Here is a 19,320-nt window from a genome sequence, read left to right as displayed (position 1 = left end):
GCCAGAGCTTTGTCAAGAGCCCAGTGGCTCGCAAATCGCACTCGAATAGATTCTACGTGGCATGCATGATCAGCTTGACGTCGCCGTCCTGAAGGGGACGAGTTCGTGGGGCATAGTAGCGAAGTACAGTGAGGGGACAAACGGAGTCAAGAATCGCATCGACGACGTGAGAGTGGCTTGAAGCCACGATCTACAGGCGATGTGTTGCTTAGACACGGGGCTTGCTTGCTGCCCCCTTTGCTTGCTGACGAGAGATCTTGGGACCTGCACCTGCGTGTGCGACAGCTCCCTGATGGTCATGGTGAAAGGATAGCTTGATCAGCACCTCGCAGCTACAATGTCCCCGTGTCATGACCGACGCAACGCCACCCATGCCTTTGCACCTCCGACAGAAATCAATTCTCTCAAATATCTACCCACCTTGCCTCTGTTAGCCTTGCGCTCCTCTTGCCTCTTCTTCTTGTCGTCCTTGCTCTTGGCGAGGGCGGCGGCCTGCTGAGCTTGACGAACTTCGGGCTTTTGGTTCCTCTTGGCAGCGATGGCGTCGAGAGAGGCACCGACAACACCACGTTGGTGCTTGACAGTGCGACGGCTACGCTTCTTGGCAACCTCCTCAGTGATACCCTTCTTGTGCATGCGGCGGTAGACCACAGTCCACGCAATCTTACGAGGGTTCTTGCGCTGCAGGAAGAGAGACTCCGACTTTGAGGAGACGAAGCGGAAGACCTTTGGAGATAGCGATTTGGCGAACGAGTCTTGCATGTCAGCATGAATTATTCCAGTAACCCATATCCATCGGGCGTGAGCGGGGTCCCCAACATATCCCTCGCTAAACCCGGCAGCACTTGAGCTTGCCTTGACGGGATGCTGTGACTCGACTTGTCCGACCGCATAGTGATCTGATCACCCCCTTCCTCTGCTGCCATCTGCTCTCCAGATCTTGTTGGCCGCTCTCAGACTCACCTTGGAGTCGCCGCGAACGTATAGCTTTCCGCGACCGGGGTAGATCTTGCGCTGAGAGAAGGCGCAAGTTTCGACCTTCATGATGGGCAAAGTTCTATAAGCCGCCGAGACAGACAGGTAAGTCAAGAGTGAAGAGAAGGGTGGTCAGTAGGCGGCTTCCGAAGACGATGTGCTGCTGAACAAGCGCTCCCCCAAGAATTCCTGAAGAAGTCTCGCCTGAGTCCAATACGCCGCGTCAGGATCGCCTGGCGCGCACTGTCAAACCTGAAGCTCAGTCCACCCTTCGTATCGTCCCTCGCCGAACGCAGCGTGCGTGACGCCGATACCCATCTTTCCTTCACCGCTCGACCTTATTTTTCAACAGATCCTGCAAATCCTCCTTCCCGCCCGGAAATGCCTCAAGAGCTGCTCCTATCTTTCAAAGCTATTTGAAAGTTGGCCATCGTGGCAATTACTGATTGCCATCCGCAAATCTGCTTCCCACAACGTATTCTCATGACCCCTTCGCCGCCCGAAGCGCCAAAGAACTGCTGCAAGGGTGCGAGGCGCCGAACGAAGCTCGCAATAGGATCCAACTCGGGCGCCCTTGACTGCCTATTGTTGTTGAAGGACGCTAAAGCCTGAATCGCTGCTGAGCTGGCATACTCACTTCTTGAGGGGTCGACAGAAGATGTGTGGTGAAGTCGTGGTTATGTTGATGCGTGCGGCGCTGAGATGCAAGTGGTCATCAGGTGTCCAGCTTGATGGCGAGCCCGGCTTGCCGCGCCCCCCCGCGCGCACCAGCGCGCGCCAGTTTCCGCAGCAGTATTTTCTCGCGCGAGAGGCGTCTTTTCCACCTCTGGCGCGCGCGTGCGGGCGCGCTTTCGCGGGGCTTGAGCCACGTGGTCATGATCTTCGTCCAGGCGTGCGCGATCTTCGCCCACCCCGCGGGCTCGGTGGTAGACACTGGAGATCTTCGGCAGCACGATCTGCACCACGGTCTTTGCCCACCACCACAACATTTCACCCTCGGACTTCGCCCAACATGGTTAGTATCGGCTCTAGTCTTCCTGCCCACTGGTAGACTTTGCGTGCACCGCGTGAGGTGTTAATTTGAAGCGCGCGATCGCTTGAGCAAAAGCATTGAGGACAGCGACCATGCGCGTTGGGCTATTCATTGCGACCGCACAAGACAGCGAAGCCAACACGAGGCGTAGGATTCTTTCGGAGGAGGCTTATAGAGGGAGAAGGGGAGAAGGGCATCCATTTTGTGGTGCAAATTGTCTTTCAGAGGGAAGTCGTGCTCTGGCAGTGGGCTACAGCTGCAAAGGACCACGACAAAGCCATGCTGATATGGCTCGGCCTGGCTGGCTGGATAGCCGCGCGTTGGAGACCTGGCACCCATTCCAGCCAGTCGTTGGACATGCTGTGGCCGATCGGACATACAAGACTGACGCCGTGCTCTTCCCGGTTTTCCACAGCCTAAGCAAGTGACCGACATCAAGCAGTTCCTCGAAATTGCGAGGAGAAAGGACGCCAAGTGTGAGTGTGCTTTGGTGTTGTCATCCATCTTCATTGACTGCATTGATCGCGAGCTGACTTTGACCGCCTACTCCCTTACAGCCGCTCGCGTCAAGAAGACGCTCAAGGGCAACTCCACCCAAACCAAGTTCAAGGTCCGTTGCAGCCGATACCTCTACACTCTCGTGGTCGATGACGCAGCCAAGGCCGACAAGCTCAAGCAAAGCTTGCCACCTGGTGAGTGCCGTGTGCATGCGATGTGATCTGGGGTGTTGAAGGAGAAAGGAGGCGGGAAACACCGACTTTTGAGCCTTCCCAGCGGGCCAGTATGGCAGCGACCGCTGCCTCTGCCTTGACGAAACCATCCATCGCTCCACATGTGCTAGGCGCAGTCATGTCTGACCCTCAGCCCACTCATGCTCCAGGCCTCAACGTTCAGGATGTCGGTCTTGTGGGCGTGAAGGGCAAGCTGCGCAAGTAGGCTTGTGCAAGAACTGCAGGCGCCTACAAAAAGTCCACACGATCATAGGTCTTTCTGATGTCACATGCACTCATCAAAACACCCACGCATTTCATGCCATGTAGCACCAGAGCTTCGTCACCACAGCAGACGCAGAGGGACTACGATTGCTTCACACTCAAAGTGAAAGACAACGCTTACAAGTGTGGATCGTCAAGCCTACGTCAGCAGAAGCGACCGACAGGAAGGCGGGCATTTGGTGACCTTGGCTGAGGACATGTGGGATTGGCGTTGCATGTCGCAGTTGAGTCACTTGGCTTCATTGGGTGGCCATGTGACTGTGACACGAGACCTTTTCAGTAGCCCGCGTGATATCTGGAGTCGCAAGTGATCCTGCAGCCACGTCGGAAATGCTCTGAAGGTCGCGCCAAAGCGGACGCGAGCATTGGGCAAGAAGAGGTTGGCGCTGCGTTGCTGGTGCACTTGCGACACGACGGCATGCACAACTTCGTCGGCTTCCAGGAAGTCTGACTGAGACTTGAAGAGCTCCCTGGTCATGGGTGTGCGAATAAAGCTCGGGTGCACGATGCTGCAATGGCGGGAAGGCGCACGGAAAGCACGTCACATTAGTGTGTCCGCCGGCTTTGTCTTGAGCTCGACTCGTGACTCACGTCGTCAATACGCTTGGGGCCTTGAAGATTGTCTGGAGCTCGATTCTTAGAGTCTCGTTCAGCGCAAGGAGACCTGCCTTGGACGCCGCATAATCGGCAGCTTTGACACCGCTTATGAAAGACGCTGCGGAGGCTACGTTGACCACATGGCCGTGATCGTGCTTGACCATGTCAGGCAAGAATTCGTGTATCGTGTAGAATGAAGCGAGCAGATTGACCTCGAGCGTCAGCTTGGTTCGACTTGGTTCGGCATGGAGCAGCGACTGTCCTGCGTTGGGGACGCCGGCCTGGTCAAGGACTGAGGATGTCAGCTAGCGACGGACAGTGCGCAAATCACCGACGTCATACGCACATTGTTCACCAAGATGGTGGGATGGCCCCAGGCGGAGCGGATCTCCTCGGCTACAGTTCTGATGGCGTTTGCATCTGTGAGGTCTGTCTGATAGAATTGAATGCGTGACGCGAGGCTCGACGGCCAGGCACCGTCCTCTGGCGCAGCGATGTCGAGGACAGCGACGCGCGTGCCTTTAGCTGCCAGGCCTGAAGCGATTCTGCGCCCCAAACCGCCTGATCCACCAGTGACAACGGCGATCTCTTGAGGCCAGTGGTAGGCATCTTTGGCTCTTCTACCGTATCCTAGGTAGACTCTATCCAGCCAGGTGTTGATCTGAGCGATCAGATAGAAAAGCAGAGCGATGGCCAGCTTACGGGATCGCAGAATGACCGCCAAGCGCTCCGGCAAGGTGCCGTGAAGTGGCGCCCGCCCGCCCAGACGATTGTGAATGAGAAGCGCAGCTGCCAATGTAGCTTTTATGACGGTCATGGTGTGTCTGCGTTGGTGAGAAGGGTGGATAGAAATGCAGGGTGACAGTGCATTTCGAGACGAGATCGACGACGACTCGAGCGAGACGGCTTGGCCAATTTGAGGATTGTTTGTGTGAGGCCTCGAGCGTTGAAGCGCAGCATGACAGCGTCCCGCTCACATTCACGATTCACGATTACCGGTACCACAAAGCTTGACCTTGGACTGACGTGACGCTGCGGTGGGACGCTTCATGCTTCATGGCGGGCCGCTAGATGCTTGCGGAGGCAGCGCTCTAAACACCATAGCGACGCGGTTGGTGTGAATCGGGCAAATGAAGGTCGGGCCGGAAAGCCCGAGGTGCAGGCTGCCTTGCTCGGCTGTGCGTTCTGCGTAGGCTGTGCAACACAGGGCAGCAAGTACAACGGTGAAGATCACTCACGACTGTCCGAACGTGAGAGGCATGCATTCGTATTCACATTCAGACTCGAGGGACGGGCAAGCGCCCATTCGATCTGGACTTGCCCCTGCGCGTCAGAGTAAGTGCCGTTACCCGGGCACTGTCAGCCAATTCCACTGTGACTCACGACATGTGACTGCACGGAGAAATGACTCGTCGTTTCAGGGGCCCTGGGGTCCTCGAAGGCAGTCTACGCCAAACCTTATCGAGGTTGACAGATTCATTAGGTCGATGGATACCAAGCACCCCGTGCACGGAGCTCGAAGGATGATGAATGCGGAAACCCCGCAAGACCTTGTCACTCGCACTCACGAATGTTGGCAATCAAGAATCAAGAAGGAGAGCCATTTCTCACTAGGCGAGGTCTCGCCGCGTGGCGGCAGCACGGGAGCCAGGCACAGGTGCGAGAGATGGAGCACCATTCACCATTGAAATTCATGATTCACATCCAGCATTATTCTTGTTTTATGGCCTCCATTCGCGATTGTCATCAATCCGTAATCAAGAATTTTGGCTTTTGACTCAATAAATAAAAATCATGAAGCAAAATGTGATTCCTCGATCAAGGCTCGTGACTCACGTTAAGATCGAACAAGATTCGTGAGTCTTGAGTCAGAGTCAGCATTGATTTGTGGAATCAATTGATTGGCTTCGAGCCCGCCTCTAAATCAGTCTCGGGCAAGAGGTACCATATAAGAGTCAACTCAAGACTTTGACTCAATAGCTCCACCACTATCATTAATTGAGTGGTGTGCATCTGCATCACTTACGCCGATTTACGCATTCATGTTGGATTTTGATGCGGATTCTTGATTGAAATACCGATTCAAGATCAGCTTCAAGATTCAAAATTGGGTGCATGTACGGTATCAGGCTCCGTTCGGGGACGGAGGAGGGGCGCATGCAAGGATTCATATACGTCCGCTCTTGCACTCGCGCCGTGCCTGCGCTCTGAGCTCTCTTTGCAGCTGCCACCATGCGGCGCGAGCATGAAAGGTGAGCACGCAAAGAGGGAATCTTGAATGCTTGCGTGCTTCGTGTGCTTGGGAAGCGGGTAGTCACGAGTTTGGATACGTCACCCCAGCAGCCACTCATCCATCCTCTGTCCCCGCATTCCTGGCCTGCACACACTGTGACGCTTCACAAGTGCTCTGCTACTGGTGTTTGCCCAAATCCATCGCAGTGCGTGCCTGCACGCCGCAGCCGCCGAGATGACTTCCCTCACCAACCCGTCAGCGCCCGGGCAGGACGCGCATGTAGCCTCGCTCGCCGAATTCCTGGCTCCTCTTAGTATCCACGTTGATCCAAACGAGGTGGGAGAGCCAGTACAGCACGAACATGGCTCCTTCCGCATACTCTCTCGCTTCTCTCATCCAGTCGTCAATCGCGCCCTGGTAGGCGCAGATCAGAATCAGACGGCCTCAACAGGGACAGTGCCTACCGGGCTTGAGCTTGGCAAAGCTGCCATCAAAGCAGCTCAGTACCAGCTCGCACTGCACACCGCCAAACGTCGTGCGGATCGCATCCTCGTCCTGCAAGGTCCTGATGCACCAGGCGCTTCTCAAGAGCAAGCTCTGTCCTCTGCTTCTGGCGCCGGCTCTGGGCAGGCCACGGCAAGGGAGACTCTCTTTGCCGCTGCTGCTCGATCTTTAGCCGATAGCTTTGGCAGCTCACCTCAGAGCGACGCTGCTCTTCTGGAAGAGTTGAAAGAGGAGAATGCCGTCGTGCTGCGTCGAGCTGCCGCGTTCTGGACTCGTCTGCCATTTCCCGTGCTGCTCGACCTTGGCGTCACCTCTGGAAAAATGGATGTAGACTTGGACGAGTGGTGAGAGCGCAGATCTGGCTCTCGGGAGTACTGCGCTGCCGAAGATGGCTGACTTGTCTTGCTGCGATTCGCTGCGCTATACAGGATCATGAGCAATGAGAGATATATGCGAGCTCTCCTCGCCCTATCAGACCGCGATCTCCACAAAGAAACTGGAGAAGAGACGCAGCAAGAGGCGCACGACTTGGATGATGGGGAAGACCAACGCAAACGGTGGCAGTCGTACATGTTCCGCCTCTCTGCGCCCCATGCCACGCAAATTTTTGGCCCTTTGAACGCCGATGGAATTCACGATGTCCAACGACCAGCCCCAGAATCGCTACCGGGCATGCGGATTCTAGATGCCAAGAGAGCTGAGCAAGTACGCGTCAGGGGCATCCAAGAATTCCGCTCAGCGTTTGATCGCATTACCAATGACGCTCTTCGAGGTCTGAATTGGGACAACATATTGGTCGCCGGTGGCATCGTTCTAGCTTCCTTGATGAACATCGGGACGGATGAAGAGGCAGCGAAGAGTTCCGACATTGATCTGTACATCTATGGCCTCAATGCTGAACAAGCAACCGCAAAATTGATGCACATAGAGCAAGTCTTCGCGCAAAATCTGCCATCCAGAGGCGCCAGCAGTCCTGACGACAGCTCGGACGCCAAATTCGGCGTCCTTCGTAACTCCAAAACGATCACACTTGTACCCACGTACCCTGATCGTCGCGTCCAAATCATCCTCAAGTTGCTCAGCAGCCCCTTGGAAGCTCTGCTCAACTTCGATCTCGATCCTGCTGCAGTTGCGTACGACGGGAGCGAGGTCTGGATGCTTCCCAGGGCAGCCCGGAGTATCGTCACTGGCTACACTGTGTTCTCGATGGATCTAATTCAAGGCGAGCATGACGCCGAGGTATGCGTTGAAAGCGCAGACGCTTACTTCTCTCGTCCACGGCAGGTCACTTTCTGAATGATCGCAAAGCTACTCAAGATCAAAGAATTTTTAAGTAGGTGTTGGACCAGATTATCAGAGCAATTATCACCCGTCTGACAATGCAATCTCACAGGTACACAAAAAAGAGTGGCGGCTTCGGAATACGCTTCTTGCCTGCGTACGTCAATGCTGAGCTGTGCCAGCCCACGGACGAGGCGTCGAATGTCAATCAAAAGCCGTTGCTGGAATTGATTTTTGCAGCAGCGCGCTCATCCGTGTCCTGGATGGCCAACGAGTGGTTCGAAAGGTCAACACGAGACGGCGTTGAATTGACAGCACTTCGCCCCTTCGAAGTGACCACGCGCACTCAGATGGTGCCTGAACCAGCCAACCGGAGCTCCCTTGGGTGAGCTGTCCCGCTTCGTCAGTCCTGAATTTGGGCAATTTTGTCACAAAGCTTATAGGAGCAATGCACAGGTCATGCGAGCTCTTTGCACGTCATGTTGCGCTTTGGGAACTGGAAAAGGAAGGTTTCATCCACTCGATTTCGGAAGACATGTGGGCAGAGGATCACTACGGAGAAGATCCCGAAGCTTATCACGACGGTCCAGAGGTGGTCTGGAACAAGGACTTCACGCTGGACAAGCTGAGGAAGAGCACAGTCAATCATGCCAAGGTGCGAAGTACCTCGCTTAGCCAGCTTGGAATTCTGACTTAAGCCATGCCACCTCCGTTTCCTCAGAAAGACGCGACAAGATTGTACGACTATCTACAAGACGAAGGCGTGCTTCCTATGCTAGACACTGGATACTACTGGATACCGACGGAGAGCAAGGAAGACAGAGGCAAACGTCGCAAAGGTGACCATGCTTTGCACTCAAAGACAGCAAAAAGCTGCAGCTGACACAACCTAACGTCCTAATGTGAAGCCTTCAACGATTCACTGGAGCCAAGAGCGTGGCTTCAGCGATGCGTATTCGCCTCAAGCATCGCGGACGCTTTCAGCAAGCCTTTGGTTTCTGCCATCGTAAGTCTGGGATGTCAACATTCTGTGGGTTCAGCCTGGTGACGCTCTTGTTTGCATCCTCCGTCGATGCCAGCAATTGCCAAAGAATCTGTTGCAGCTGGCTCGAGCGATTCTACCTGCATCTCCCTCGCAATTGCGAGAAGTCGTCAAGGCCGAGCATCGTGACGCGGGCAGCGACTATTCCTTAGTGTACTGGGAACACACCCTCGAGACTGCTTGGCAGCTTCAGGATCGCGCCAGAGACGAGTGAGTGACGACTCCGGCAGAAAGTTCGATATGGACTCACTGGCGCTCACCATGCACACTTTCCCAATTTCGCATTCAAGGTTGGTGGAGCTATGTGAGTAAAGGTCCAGCATCGAAAAAAGCACGCATATCTGAGCTTGCTGCTTCTTTTTGGGACAGTGCACGCGTTTCGTCGAGCGCACTCCGACATGCGACAAGACTTGCGCACTCGCGAGCGACAAGTCGCCCGCCAGGTCTCACGCCGAGCCGTGCGCCCTACTAGAGAAGATGAATTGTCTGCTTTCAAATGGTGGCTGAATTTGAGACCCGCGGTGAGGATCAACGTAGACTCATTCTGTAGGGTTGACCCGTCACTGACGCGATCTGAGGTCGGTGTAGTTTGCTGAATCCCATTATCAGCAGGTGCGCCCAAGAACATCGAAGGTTGTTTTGAGATCTGCGGCTGACCCTGCTCTAAACTCGGTGGCGACATCTGTCGGAACGCTCAGGACGAGACTTGGTTTATGCTGAACCTGCCTAGAGAATTTCTGGCCAACAGATTCGACATCACGGATCGCGAGGCGATCGCGGAGGCCTTTGAGGAAGCGCGGTGGTGGGTCGACGAGGATGACCTCGATCAGAATCTGTTAGACTCCATTCGGAAGGACATACGCCACAAGACCACCTAGTAGTTGTCGACGCGCGCAAGGGCCTAACTGTGGCCGATCAGGATGGCCGATGAGCTGGACTGCTTTGGTCTGCCATGGTCACGTGTGGCGCATGACTGCCAGTCTTATATGCCGCCGATCTACGGTCCTCTGTTGGGATTCAGTCTCTCTCGAGCACATGTCCGACAGACCACCGACCTCAGGTCGTATGCCGCCGCCCACTCTCAGAATTTAGCATATGAATGAAAGCAATTGTCGCGCGTCAGCCGGGTGAGATGCGCACGCGGAGTCCTGTATCACTGAGCATCGCACGCAGAACAAAGAAAGACTTGCTTCGTACGACCCAAATCGCGGGTCTAACTCGTCGAGGACTGCAACAACGCTAGTTGACCTCGCACGTGCAGTCGAGCCTCGAGTACATCAAACTTCTTCGTATGCGAAGACGGCATTTTGATCGACTCGAGTAGCATTGCACTAGCTTTCGGAGCGACGCAAATCGAAGCCTTTGTCACTGTCGGTGCGCAGCACGGAGGCCAAAAGAGAAGAAGGGCGTGCGGGTCACGCACGTTGGTTCGGTCTGCAGCCTTTTGCGCGGCCAGAGATAAGGGCACTTGACACGATATCGTCGTGTATGTCCGCATTGTATAGGTGCGAGCGCCAGAAAGCTGATATGCTCGAGCGCAACAGACGCTCATGATTGTTCGAATCCTGGACACAATTCAAAACTTGAGAGCGAGTCCAACGTTGGAAGAGGGCGCCCCTCGGACCGACATTTTGGTCGAGATTTGGCCCTTCCTGGATAGTCCGATGCTGCCGAACAGCCTCTGATACCCATGGGCCACACAAAAGGCTCTTGCGCCACACATGTGTGAGATTCCTTTCACGTCACGACCAATGCCTTCTTGGTGGGCACATATCCTCGACACCTTTGACCAGAACTCGCAGGCATCAAGTTGCAGTAGGCAATACCTGACCACTTCTGGACAGACCTTGTGGGGGGCCCCATGATGGTGCAGAACAGGGCCATCATTGCTGCATGCTCTACAATTGTAGACCATCTTGCCCTGCAAGAGGACGCAGAAGAGGTCAAGTGATGCAGCTCGTACATGCAGCTGGGCTTCCGCTCCAATGTCCACCAGGCCATGAGTTTCTGGACAGACCCAGGCGCTAGGTAATGGTGCTTGAGGCCAGTCATGAAGCCTACTACGACCTTCACAGGTCAACAAGCCCCAACAACCAGCTTGGTTTGGCAGGCAGACACAATGCCTGCAGGCAGGTGAACAGCGGGGGGTTGCTGACCATTTGCCAACTGTGCAGACAGACCAATGGCGAGGGGTGCTGGCAGTGGAGGCGGCTGGCTTGCAGAAGATGCCACTGTAGCTGTGCTTGCTCAGCGTAGTATTTGCCCTCCGCAACAAATTTATGAGGCACAAACTTGAGGGCATAAGCATGAACCTTGGCATTGGCCACTGCTTTGAATTCTTTCCAAGTTGTGCGCACCATGAAGTTCAGACGGAACTGTTGGTCTGACGTGTACCTGGCCCCAAGCTTCTGGATGGAGCAGGGTGCCAGGTAGTGATGTGTGGATCCAGTCATGAACTCCACGGTGACCTTTGTAGCACAAGTCCTGGTGAGCAGACTCATTTGGCAGGCAAATACAATGCCTGCAGGCAATTGGACGCTGGGTATGTGTCCAGCCAACTGTGCAGACAGACCAATGGCGAGGGGTGCTGGCGGCAGAGGCGGCTGGCTTGCGGAAGGTGCAACCGTAGCCGTGCTTGCAGAGGCACCAGGGGACGTTGCCATGATCGGCAAAGACGGCAGCAGCTGGGAGGACAAACCAGCTTGATGCGCAGGTGTTGGTGTTGGTGTTGGTGAGGATGGCAGGAGGTCGGATGTCGATGATCCAGCTGCGGCGACGCGCGATGACGAGGAAGCGTTGGTCCTTCTCGATCCTACACTGCCAGCCTTGGCATCCTGCTGCATGCGCAACTGGGGTCTGTTGGGCACATTGCGGTGACAGCATCCAGCGTACATTGCATACATTCCCCCATTGCTGCTCTCTTCCAGGCATTTGCTGACAACCAAGCACCATTGAAGATTGCCAGCCTTGCCGGTCAACTGAGCATGAGCAGTGACTCTCTCAAGAGAGGGGCAAAGCATCACGGCAAATGTAATGAGAGCCCTGGCCATTGAGCTCGAACAACGGCAGGGAGTCAAGGTCCCCCTTGCGTACAGCTGGGCGGCGCAGTGTACCTGCAGCTGGGTGTACACTGACCAGATGGAGACAGCCTGCAGTATATCTGGCAAGCCCCCTCCACAAGAACATTGATTTGGAGCTTGATCAGCCCGTGGCAAGTGTTGGCGGTCAGGTTACCTTGGTTGCCAAAGATGCTCGCATAGGCCTGGGAGGCCAATGCAGCATGCGTCGGCGTGCTGCACATATCCAACCTCTGGTGAATAAAGTAGTGGATCCGTTCCCAGTCGCAGTCAATCCACATGACCAGAGACAGGTTTTGTTGCTTTGTCCAACCTAGGTCCATCCTGCTGAATGGCGATGCTGGCGTGATGGGAGCTGAGTAAAGAGGGGCAACAGTGGTCAGTGAAAAGTGGTGTAGAGCAGCGCCCAGTGCAACTTACTGCACAAGGGACCTGATGATTGGGACATGTCTGCGTGGGCTGGACATTTTCCTTGCATCAGTCTTACCAGCCAAGTCTTGGAAGGAGTCTACTCACAGACAAGTGAGTCGGGTTGAGACATCAAAATCAGCTCATTGCCATGTCCTCAACGTCGCCAGAGATGCTGTTGGCAGCAAGTGTCAGCTCCTCTGTGGTCGTCATTGTGCCGCACAAGCTGCGTAAAGAGGCTGCGATCAAGCACGTAGTTGATGTAAGTCCTGCAAGTAAATTCCCCGCCGACCGGGAGGCCAAAGACGATACTAGGCACAGGACATGACTCGCACGAGCAGGCAGGAAGTATAAAAAAGCGGCGTCGTGCTGACTTGCTCACAACAGTGATGTGAACTATCTCGAAGACTCTCGGCAGTGGCTAGTAGCAGCTTATAATCCCAGATGGGAACTACTAAAGATGCGGGTGCAAAGTAGTAAGCAAAAATTGGACAAATGAGTTTGCTGCTTGGCAGAGACAGCAGATCGTCGGCAGCAATTTTTGCCATGCTTGACAAACACAGCGAGAGGGGTTTAAACTTGCTGTCAGCCACAAGTAGACAGTCTTCAGCAGACACCGGCAATAATGAGTGCCGCAAGCAACCGCGGTGGCATCGACTATTTTTTTCTGATTGAGGTTGATGGATGAGAAGAACGCCAAATAGTCTTGTAATGACGCAACCGCAACTTTGTGTGGAAGTATTTTGGAAACGGCTTGATGTCAGATGTGAAGCACGCGTTTATTGATCATCGTGCTTGCGATCTTGAGAAAGGCATATTCAGCCCTCCCGGGCGGGTCATCTCGGCGCGTACAAACAACCATGTCCTTAAATACCACAGCTGATGAACTTTTTTGGGCTTATCTGGCATTTTGCAGCTTGATAGCGCTTTTTTCTGTTACAGCCTCGACTGTGACGGCTCTGTGGCCTCTGGAGTTAGGCGTGCGTCTTATCTCGTGCTTCTTTGCTAGCCTGCAATCGGTAAACTTTGCCGTTTAGGTCAACAGTGCATTGGCAACCCTTGATTACTTCCTTAAGGGCAAAACGAGAAGAAGGGAAATTGTCATGCGTATCAGGTGGTATAAGGTGAACATGCATTTTGTATGGTAGCAAATCCCGTCGATGTGGTGCGCACGCACATTGAAATGTCTATTCCGCATGTATCTGCTTCGCATATTTCTCGTATTGGTCGTTTTCAATTTCATGCTAAACAACAGTGGCGAACTTATGTGTCCCTCATAGACCGAGCTCTGTAATTCCATACGGATCAAAGCAAAAGATTCTTACGCGCTTGTTCAGATATAAGATCACATTGCTCACATAAAATATTTGATATTTGGACGCAAATCATGAGCTCATACTGAATACACGTTGGAATGTCACCCCATCTTTTGCTGTTAAGCTCGCCTTCATTGTAGAAGACTCGTGAAGATCGCTTGACGACGATCAATTAAGTGGTGGCGAGCCAAATACTCCAAGTACTGAGGATTTGCAAGGTCGGTTAAATTCATCAATTACATGTCTGTCCGAAAGGGCAGGGGCAAATTTTGACGTTGAGCACACAGACAAGTCTGAAGCGCAATACCAGGTCCTCGACCCGCGTCTCGAGTCATCATCGCATCTGCTGCTCTGGGGACGTTGAGTGTCATAAGTCTAGAGTGAATCGTAAAAGAGATGGCTACATTCATTGGTTCACAAGTGTATGGGCTGTAGCACTGAGCTCAATCGTCGGTACATTCTAGAGCTCAAACTTTTGATGGAGAGGCTCCCTATTGCTGATTGAACCAAAGAGCTGATCCGGCGTCTTGAGCTCGGCAAAGGTCGACTGACTCTGGAAGCTTCTGACGCGTCCGCAGCTTCCAGCGAAAAATAAAAAGCTGCAACGCGCTCATCGCAAGCTGGCCAGCGAAGCTTGACTTGCTGCTCTTTTACATCTTCGTTGGCTTCATCCCCACGCGAAGAAGGTGTGAACACCTACTCATATGCAATGGCTCAGTTTCACAACATGTTTTCAAAGCACAGAGACGTGTGTCTGTTTGGTGTCAAATCGATTAAAACTTTGTGACAGTCTATTGCGCGCTTATGAGATCTCAAGGAACTCATTTCTTGGGGACCCTTTGATGGACAAGTAGAAGCGAAAAATTATTTGTCTTACCTAGCACAGCCCTGTTGACGATGCTGGGACTCCCGGTGCCTTATAAGCACGAACTTCGCTCACGAGCGCTAGCGAACTACACGTTCCGGTTCTTGCAAGCTCATGAGACTGCGCATTGCGAGAATATACATCTGAGGCTGCTGTTAGTCCCAGCAAATTGAGCTACATCGTGTTGTTTCCCAATACCGACCCTCTTTGTGTTGGTTGAAAGCACTTACCTATTGAGTGCGTTGAGGCCTCATGACAAGTAATGAGCGAGGATTCCAAAATTGCTCGCTTTGGGGGACATTTCGCTTTTGCTAGCTTCTATTCGGGTCGGAACTTTGATCCACACTGTTTTTTTACTTGCCGGACGCGTTTGGAAAAGTTGATACGCGCCATGACTCTTTTCTTCGATTAGCAATCAGTTTAGCAGCTGACAGACGCGTCATACTGGACCATGATTACGTCTCTCCTAGTGTCGGCGCTTCCGAGCGCGTACGCTTCAGAGCACGTTCGAGACACATGGATGTGCTGTGCAAAGTACAAGCTGAAGAGATATAGACCACTGTTGTCACCACCTTGGAAGAACTATACACTCTCCCTAATCAGCTTCTTTCTCTCAACGTGCTGTACTCGTCAAGCAGGTCTCTAAGGACCTTCGCTCCCGCCAACGTCCGTTTCGATCTAGGGCGCCAGCGTGCAAGTCGTACAGCACCTTAAATCAGTATGCAAGTGATTCCGATTGCGACCCTACGATCGACAGAGCATTATGCCGCAAGGGTGCAGCGTCAACTGCAAATATCGCGCAAGTGAATGCGAAGGAGATAAAAGGGAGTGCGGACGCCTCAAAGCTCGACTATTGTTGGCGATCTGATCGCTGGCGCTTGACTCTCGCGGGTATCCATTCTGTCAAACATGCAATGGACCTTCTCTGACCGCGTCTGAATGCCAAGTAGACTCGATGGGCTATGTCTTGGATTGTTTGTGTGATGAGGCTCTCATCTTGGTGTTTTGAGTGGCGCGGAAGGAGTGTTTGTGCGTCTGACGTAGCTAAAGTGAGGGACGCGAGAACGATACGCGTCTGTACGCGTCTGTTTCAGACGAAGCACCGCTGGACGTACACTTGTGCGAAGTTTACGTTGGGCGTGACTGTGAAAGGCGGGCTCGCCCGTGACAATCGCGACTATTAGCCTTGCGCCACAGAGCAACGGCAAGGTCGTCGTTGTGAGGACCATTTTGCAGCAAGAGTGCATATATGCGCCCCAGTGACGGTCATGTGAATGCACACTCGCCACAGGATGCTTCATCGCGTATATAATGAGCCACAAACCCGTCTACCTCCTACATTCTTCGCCAAGCACCGCTAGACTTGCCCGTCATGCTGTTCAGAATCTCTTCGAAAGTCTGGGCGCGCGCGATTCTGCTAACGGCTAGTGTCATCGGCTGGCGCAATGCTACTTGTTCAGCTGTCCTCCTCCATGGTGTGGCGAAGCTCTCCTCTGGCGCTCAGGCCGCCGAGCCGCGTTCACAGCACGCTTTGGAGCGTCGCATGCTTAGCGAAGACCACCTACCAGGTTTTCCACCAGGCTATGTCATCGGCATGGTGGACCAATTGGGTGCTCTGCATCACGTGTATGATCATCAAGAAGGCTGGAGCCTGCTCAACGGTCACAGGATTGTGCCTCCCCAGCACGGACGGAATGTCGTGTACAACAATGTAAGTTGACAAAGTGACCCGAGGTGAACATGCCGCTTTACTCATGCAGCAGCACTACAGCGCCCAACGATGATCGACAAGCAGGTAGTCATATGGCCCAGGGGATTTCCTGAACAAAGGTTTCACTGGGATTGGGCCGTCAATAGATGGATGCCGTATCACGGGCCAAGCACGCCCAACAGTTACTTTGCGGAGCGCTTTGCCCACATGCAGCACCAGGAGCGGTCCTCTCCATTACCGCGTACCGTTGATGAACTGATGAGAACTTACGGCAGAGAAGGCGAGTCCTCGAGTAGGTCGAGTGAGGCTTCGACCCGGCCGGCGCAGCCTTTGGACCAGGAATCGGACGCTGGGCCTCAGGCACCCCCTCGCCAGCGTCAGGTTCCTGCCAATCGGTACTCGAGTGGTAGACCACCTCGGTACGAGCGCGGCGGAAGCTAGTCTTAACGTATCGTGGTGCGCAAAGTCCAGGGGCCTCGGAAATGGTCTGCGTGATTTTCAAGGGCGCTCTTCCGACGCTGTCAACATATACATGGATCAGCTCTAAGGCCATGTAGGACCAACCAAAATCGTTCCACAATTCAGAACATCTGATGGCAGTCCGCAGACAGATCTACGATCAGATAGCTGAATTGTGTCTCATTGCAGTGCTGAGCTGTGAAAGCGGGGCAGTCCACATTTTAATGTCACAAGTGTTGTGACACTGTTGTAAATTCTAGCAGCAGTGCGATTCCAGGTAGAGATGAAAGCAATGTATTTGACAGAAGCACCGGTGTCTGAGCCAGGCCTGAATCAGCGTAGATAAGGACTTTGACGAAGGGTGGCGACGTTTTCCAAGGCTGTCGCTTTCCCAGCCCATGTCTGTCTCTGTCAGGCGCTGGCGGGATACTCTTGCGACCCCCACTCCATTAGAGCAGCAGAAATGTGAGCTCTTCGACAATACCGCTCCTTATCCAACCCTCTACGAAACATTCTCCTGTGTAGGCGAGGACTGCGACAGCCCACACAACACCAATAATGCTGTCGTACCACTGCGTCAACTCTGCTTTCGAGACCTCGATGTTTCCTTGGTGACCTTGCGCACGCTTGCATGCGATGATTGAGCGGCGTCGTCTTTCGCGCACGAAGTTGGAGATCGCTCCCTCAAGACACACGGCCACACCGTTGAGGAAGAAAAAGGTAAACTCTCCCGCGCCGCTGATTGGGGGGACAATCCGACTAAGGGACCATTTGCCTAGCGAGGTGAAGGCTTGCTCAGCTTCAACGCGATGAGCTGTGATCTGGCGCTCTCGCGAAAGAAAGCTTGTCCAGAAAGAGGCCGATTGACCCATACGCGTCGCTTTGCGAAAGACGCCGGCAGAAGGAGCGTGGATGTGGTGGGGTGGGGGCTGCGCAAGACGTCCACCCAGAGCGCACCTCTCGCTAATGGCGTGCACCACACCTGATGCGATGAAGGCGCCCATCACCTTTCCCCAGTCCGCGCGCCCACGCTCGAGCACGCGCCCGGGATCCGGGTGGTTGGCTGGCCAAGTCGCGCTGATGTTGATCGGCTTCTTCTCGGAGGCGGCGCCGGTGAGGAGCGCAAAGAATCGCTCGAGTAGAAGCGCAAAGTTCTTGCCGCAATAGATGACAACAGAGGGAACCGTCAACGCCATTCTCCCATCGCAAAGGGATGTCTCTCTCTCTCACCTGGACCGGAAGCACGCCATAGATGAGCCAAACACGATGGAACAGACGGTGCCAGATTTTGCTCCAAAATGAGCGAAGACTGCTGAACGCGAGAAAGCTGATGGGGTTGAGGAGAGGGAAGAAGTCGACGTTGTGCGCAGAAACGGCGTGCGTCGGTGCGGCCAAGCCTTTGGTGGCGCTGTCAGATGGATGCGAGTCGGAGAGCTGATCCACCAAAATTGCGGAGCGTTTCAAAAAGGGGATGCCTAGCGCGGAAACGAAAGTGTAACCAAAGTCGAACAAGGCGTAGAGTGAAATGCCGGTGGCGAGGACGAATTGGAAGCGCTGGTAGGCAGGCAAGCTGGCGATGCTGGTGTGTTCCAAGTCTTGCGAACGAGCACGAGCTGTCTGCACGAGCCACCTGAGCGTGCCCAATGACAGGGCGAGGAAGGGCAGCAGCTTGAAGATGGCGCGCTGAAGTTGACGGGTGGAAGGTGGCTGCCAAGGATGACGATCGTGTCTGACGTCTGGAGTGGCAAAGTCCCATCCGATGCCTCTCATGCTGATCATCAGATCAAAAGCATACCATAGCCGCTGCGAAACACCAGCAGGGTGAGGCTGGAATTGCCAGGTGGTGTTGTCAGAGTGAAAGTACCTCTCCTTGTGGTGGCTTGGTTCTGCTCTACCGCGCTCGTCCTTCATCTCCACTTCTCTGCGCTGCCTCTCGTCCTGGGGGAATGCCAGGCGTCGTGGCACGCGAGGCCAACTGAGGAAGAAGATGTCGAGCACGCGACCTCCACCATAGCAGCCGATCAAGCCGAGCTGGTAGCTCAGCGTCGCGCTGCCAGGCACATGGTACGCAAAGGGCAGTCGCACAAACGTGACGATAGAGATGGCCGCCAATGTGAATTTGATTGCGCTGAGCGCTCGCCGTGCCAGACTGGAATGACGCGCTTCGTCAAAGGGCGGCAGCAGAACGAGGGCGAGATAGTAGGCCAGAGGCGGTAGGATGGCGGTGATGACAGAGAGCGGCACCGAGGCCTCGGCGGGAATAAAGTGCGGGTTGGGGTGAGGCGGAATGAGGACGTTGTGTGTGATGGGATCCCTCAACACGTCCGCCACTCGCCATACCTGCGACTGCGACTGCGACTGCAGCTTGGCATTCGCGACCCATTGCCGCGTGGCGCCCACCGCTTGATCCATCACAGTCATCGCTGAGACGTGGATGTGCTTTGACGCCCTCGAGCTGTTGCAGGCGAGTCTGTATCTCTTTGTTGGCGCGTTTGCAGCTGGTATGATGTTCTGTGCCTCTCACACGGAAGGATGATTATCGTGTTCGGGGCACGGTGTGACGCAAGGATGGAGCTCTCTCCCTACAAAGTCTGTCAGTCAAAGTGGTTGGCTATGTTTTGGGGCTTGAAGGTCATGACCGAGAAGGTGCTTGATCCATCCCTCCTTGATGCAGTCACAACATTCAGTGATTCACCATTGCGCCCATCTGGCCAACACGGCAGGCAGGCAATCATCGTAAAGCATCACGCACACGATGTGAACAAATACGACGATGCATGCAGGCTGCTCCTGCTGACCAAATCAAGAAGCATCAACACAAAGA

At 54.2% G+C, this 19,320-nt stretch overlaps 7 protein-coding genes across 7 annotated transcripts; 3 read left to right on the top strand and 4 right to left on the bottom strand.

Moving 5' to 3' along the window:
* Positions 1–10: 10 nt before the first annotated feature.
* Positions 11–1,310, bottom strand: IE81DRAFT_239639 (putative ribosomal protein L24.e.A, cytosolic). The gene is made up of 3 exons (XM_025511209.1): positions 964–1,310; positions 421–726; positions 11–289 (listed from the first exon to the last, which is right to left on the bottom strand). Exons 1-3 carry the CDS (start codon positions 1,042–1,044, stop codon positions 209–211), a joined length of 468 nt encoding a protein of 155 aa, XP_025371980.1. The 5' UTR covers positions 1,045–1,310; the 3' UTR covers positions 11–208.
* Positions 1,311–1,888: 578 nt separating this feature from the next.
* IE81DRAFT_239547 (60S ribosomal protein L38) lies at positions 1,889–3,088 on the top strand. The gene is made up of 4 exons (XM_025511208.1): positions 1,889–1,990; positions 2,424–2,484; positions 2,566–2,700; positions 2,889–3,088. The coding sequence occupies exons 1-4, from the start codon at positions 1,988–1,990 to the stop codon at positions 2,942–2,944; spliced, it is 255 nt and encodes an 84-aa protein (XP_025371979.1). The 5' UTR covers positions 1,889–1,987; the 3' UTR covers positions 2,945–3,088.
* IE81DRAFT_320780 (NAD(P)-binding protein) lies at positions 3,073–4,551 on the bottom strand. Its single transcript, XM_025513135.1, has 3 exons — positions 3,947–4,551; positions 3,595–3,881; positions 3,073–3,512 (listed from the first exon to the last, which is right to left on the bottom strand). Exons 1-3 carry the CDS (start codon positions 4,415–4,417, stop codon positions 3,233–3,235), a joined length of 1,038 nt encoding a protein of 345 aa, XP_025371978.1. The 5' UTR covers positions 4,418–4,551; the 3' UTR covers positions 3,073–3,232.
* A 1,289-nt stretch (positions 4,552–5,840) lies between these two features.
* On the top strand, positions 5,841–9,786 carry IE81DRAFT_364522 (hypothetical protein). Its single transcript, XM_025516863.1, has 12 exons — positions 5,841–6,681; positions 6,766–7,559; positions 7,622–7,670; positions 7,731–8,003; positions 8,075–8,273; positions 8,340–8,457; positions 8,527–8,624; positions 8,698–8,870; positions 8,951–8,964; positions 9,030–9,181; positions 9,249–9,272; positions 9,359–9,786. Exons 1-12 carry the CDS (start codon positions 6,068–6,070, stop codon positions 9,536–9,538), a joined length of 2,688 nt encoding a protein of 895 aa, XP_025371977.1. The 5' UTR covers positions 5,841–6,067; the 3' UTR covers positions 9,539–9,786.
* A 943-nt stretch (positions 9,787–10,729) lies between these two features.
* IE81DRAFT_345210 (hypothetical protein) lies at positions 10,730–12,185 on the bottom strand (the record flags this gene model as incomplete). The annotated part of the gene is made up of 3 exons (XM_025515892.1): positions 10,730–11,638; positions 11,839–12,092; positions 12,158–12,185. The coding sequence occupies 3 exons, from the start codon at positions 12,183–12,185 to the stop codon at positions 10,730–10,732; spliced, it is 1,191 nt and encodes a 396-aa protein (XP_025371976.1).
* A 3,513-nt stretch (positions 12,186–15,698) lies between these two features.
* IE81DRAFT_345209 (hypothetical protein) lies at positions 15,699–16,478 on the top strand (the record flags this gene model as incomplete). The annotated part of the gene is made up of 2 exons (XM_025515891.1): positions 15,699–16,037; positions 16,098–16,478. 2 exons carry the CDS (start codon positions 15,699–15,701, stop codon positions 16,476–16,478), a joined length of 720 nt encoding a protein of 239 aa, XP_025371975.1.
* Positions 16,479–16,662: 184 nt separating this feature from the next.
* IE81DRAFT_320778 (hypothetical protein) lies at positions 16,663–19,215 on the bottom strand. The gene is made up of 2 exons (XM_025513134.1): positions 17,727–19,215; positions 16,663–17,650 (listed from the first exon to the last, which is right to left on the bottom strand). The coding sequence occupies exons 1-2, from the start codon at positions 18,915–18,917 to the stop codon at positions 16,946–16,948; spliced, it is 1,896 nt and encodes a 631-aa protein (XP_025371974.1). The 5' UTR covers positions 18,918–19,215; the 3' UTR covers positions 16,663–16,945.
* Between the last annotated feature and the right edge of the window lie 105 nt (positions 19,216–19,320).

Source organism: Ceraceosorus guamensis (assembly GCF_003144195.1).
Source record: "Ceraceosorus guamensis strain MCA 4658 unplaced genomic scaffold IE81scaffold_8, whole genome shotgun sequence".
Classification (NCBI taxonomy): domain Eukaryota; kingdom Fungi; phylum Basidiomycota; class Exobasidiomycetes; order Ceraceosorales; family Ceraceosoraceae; genus Ceraceosorus; species Ceraceosorus guamensis.
Note: the sequence above shows the minus strand (reverse complement) of the source record. Positions and strands in the feature narration are given on the sequence as shown.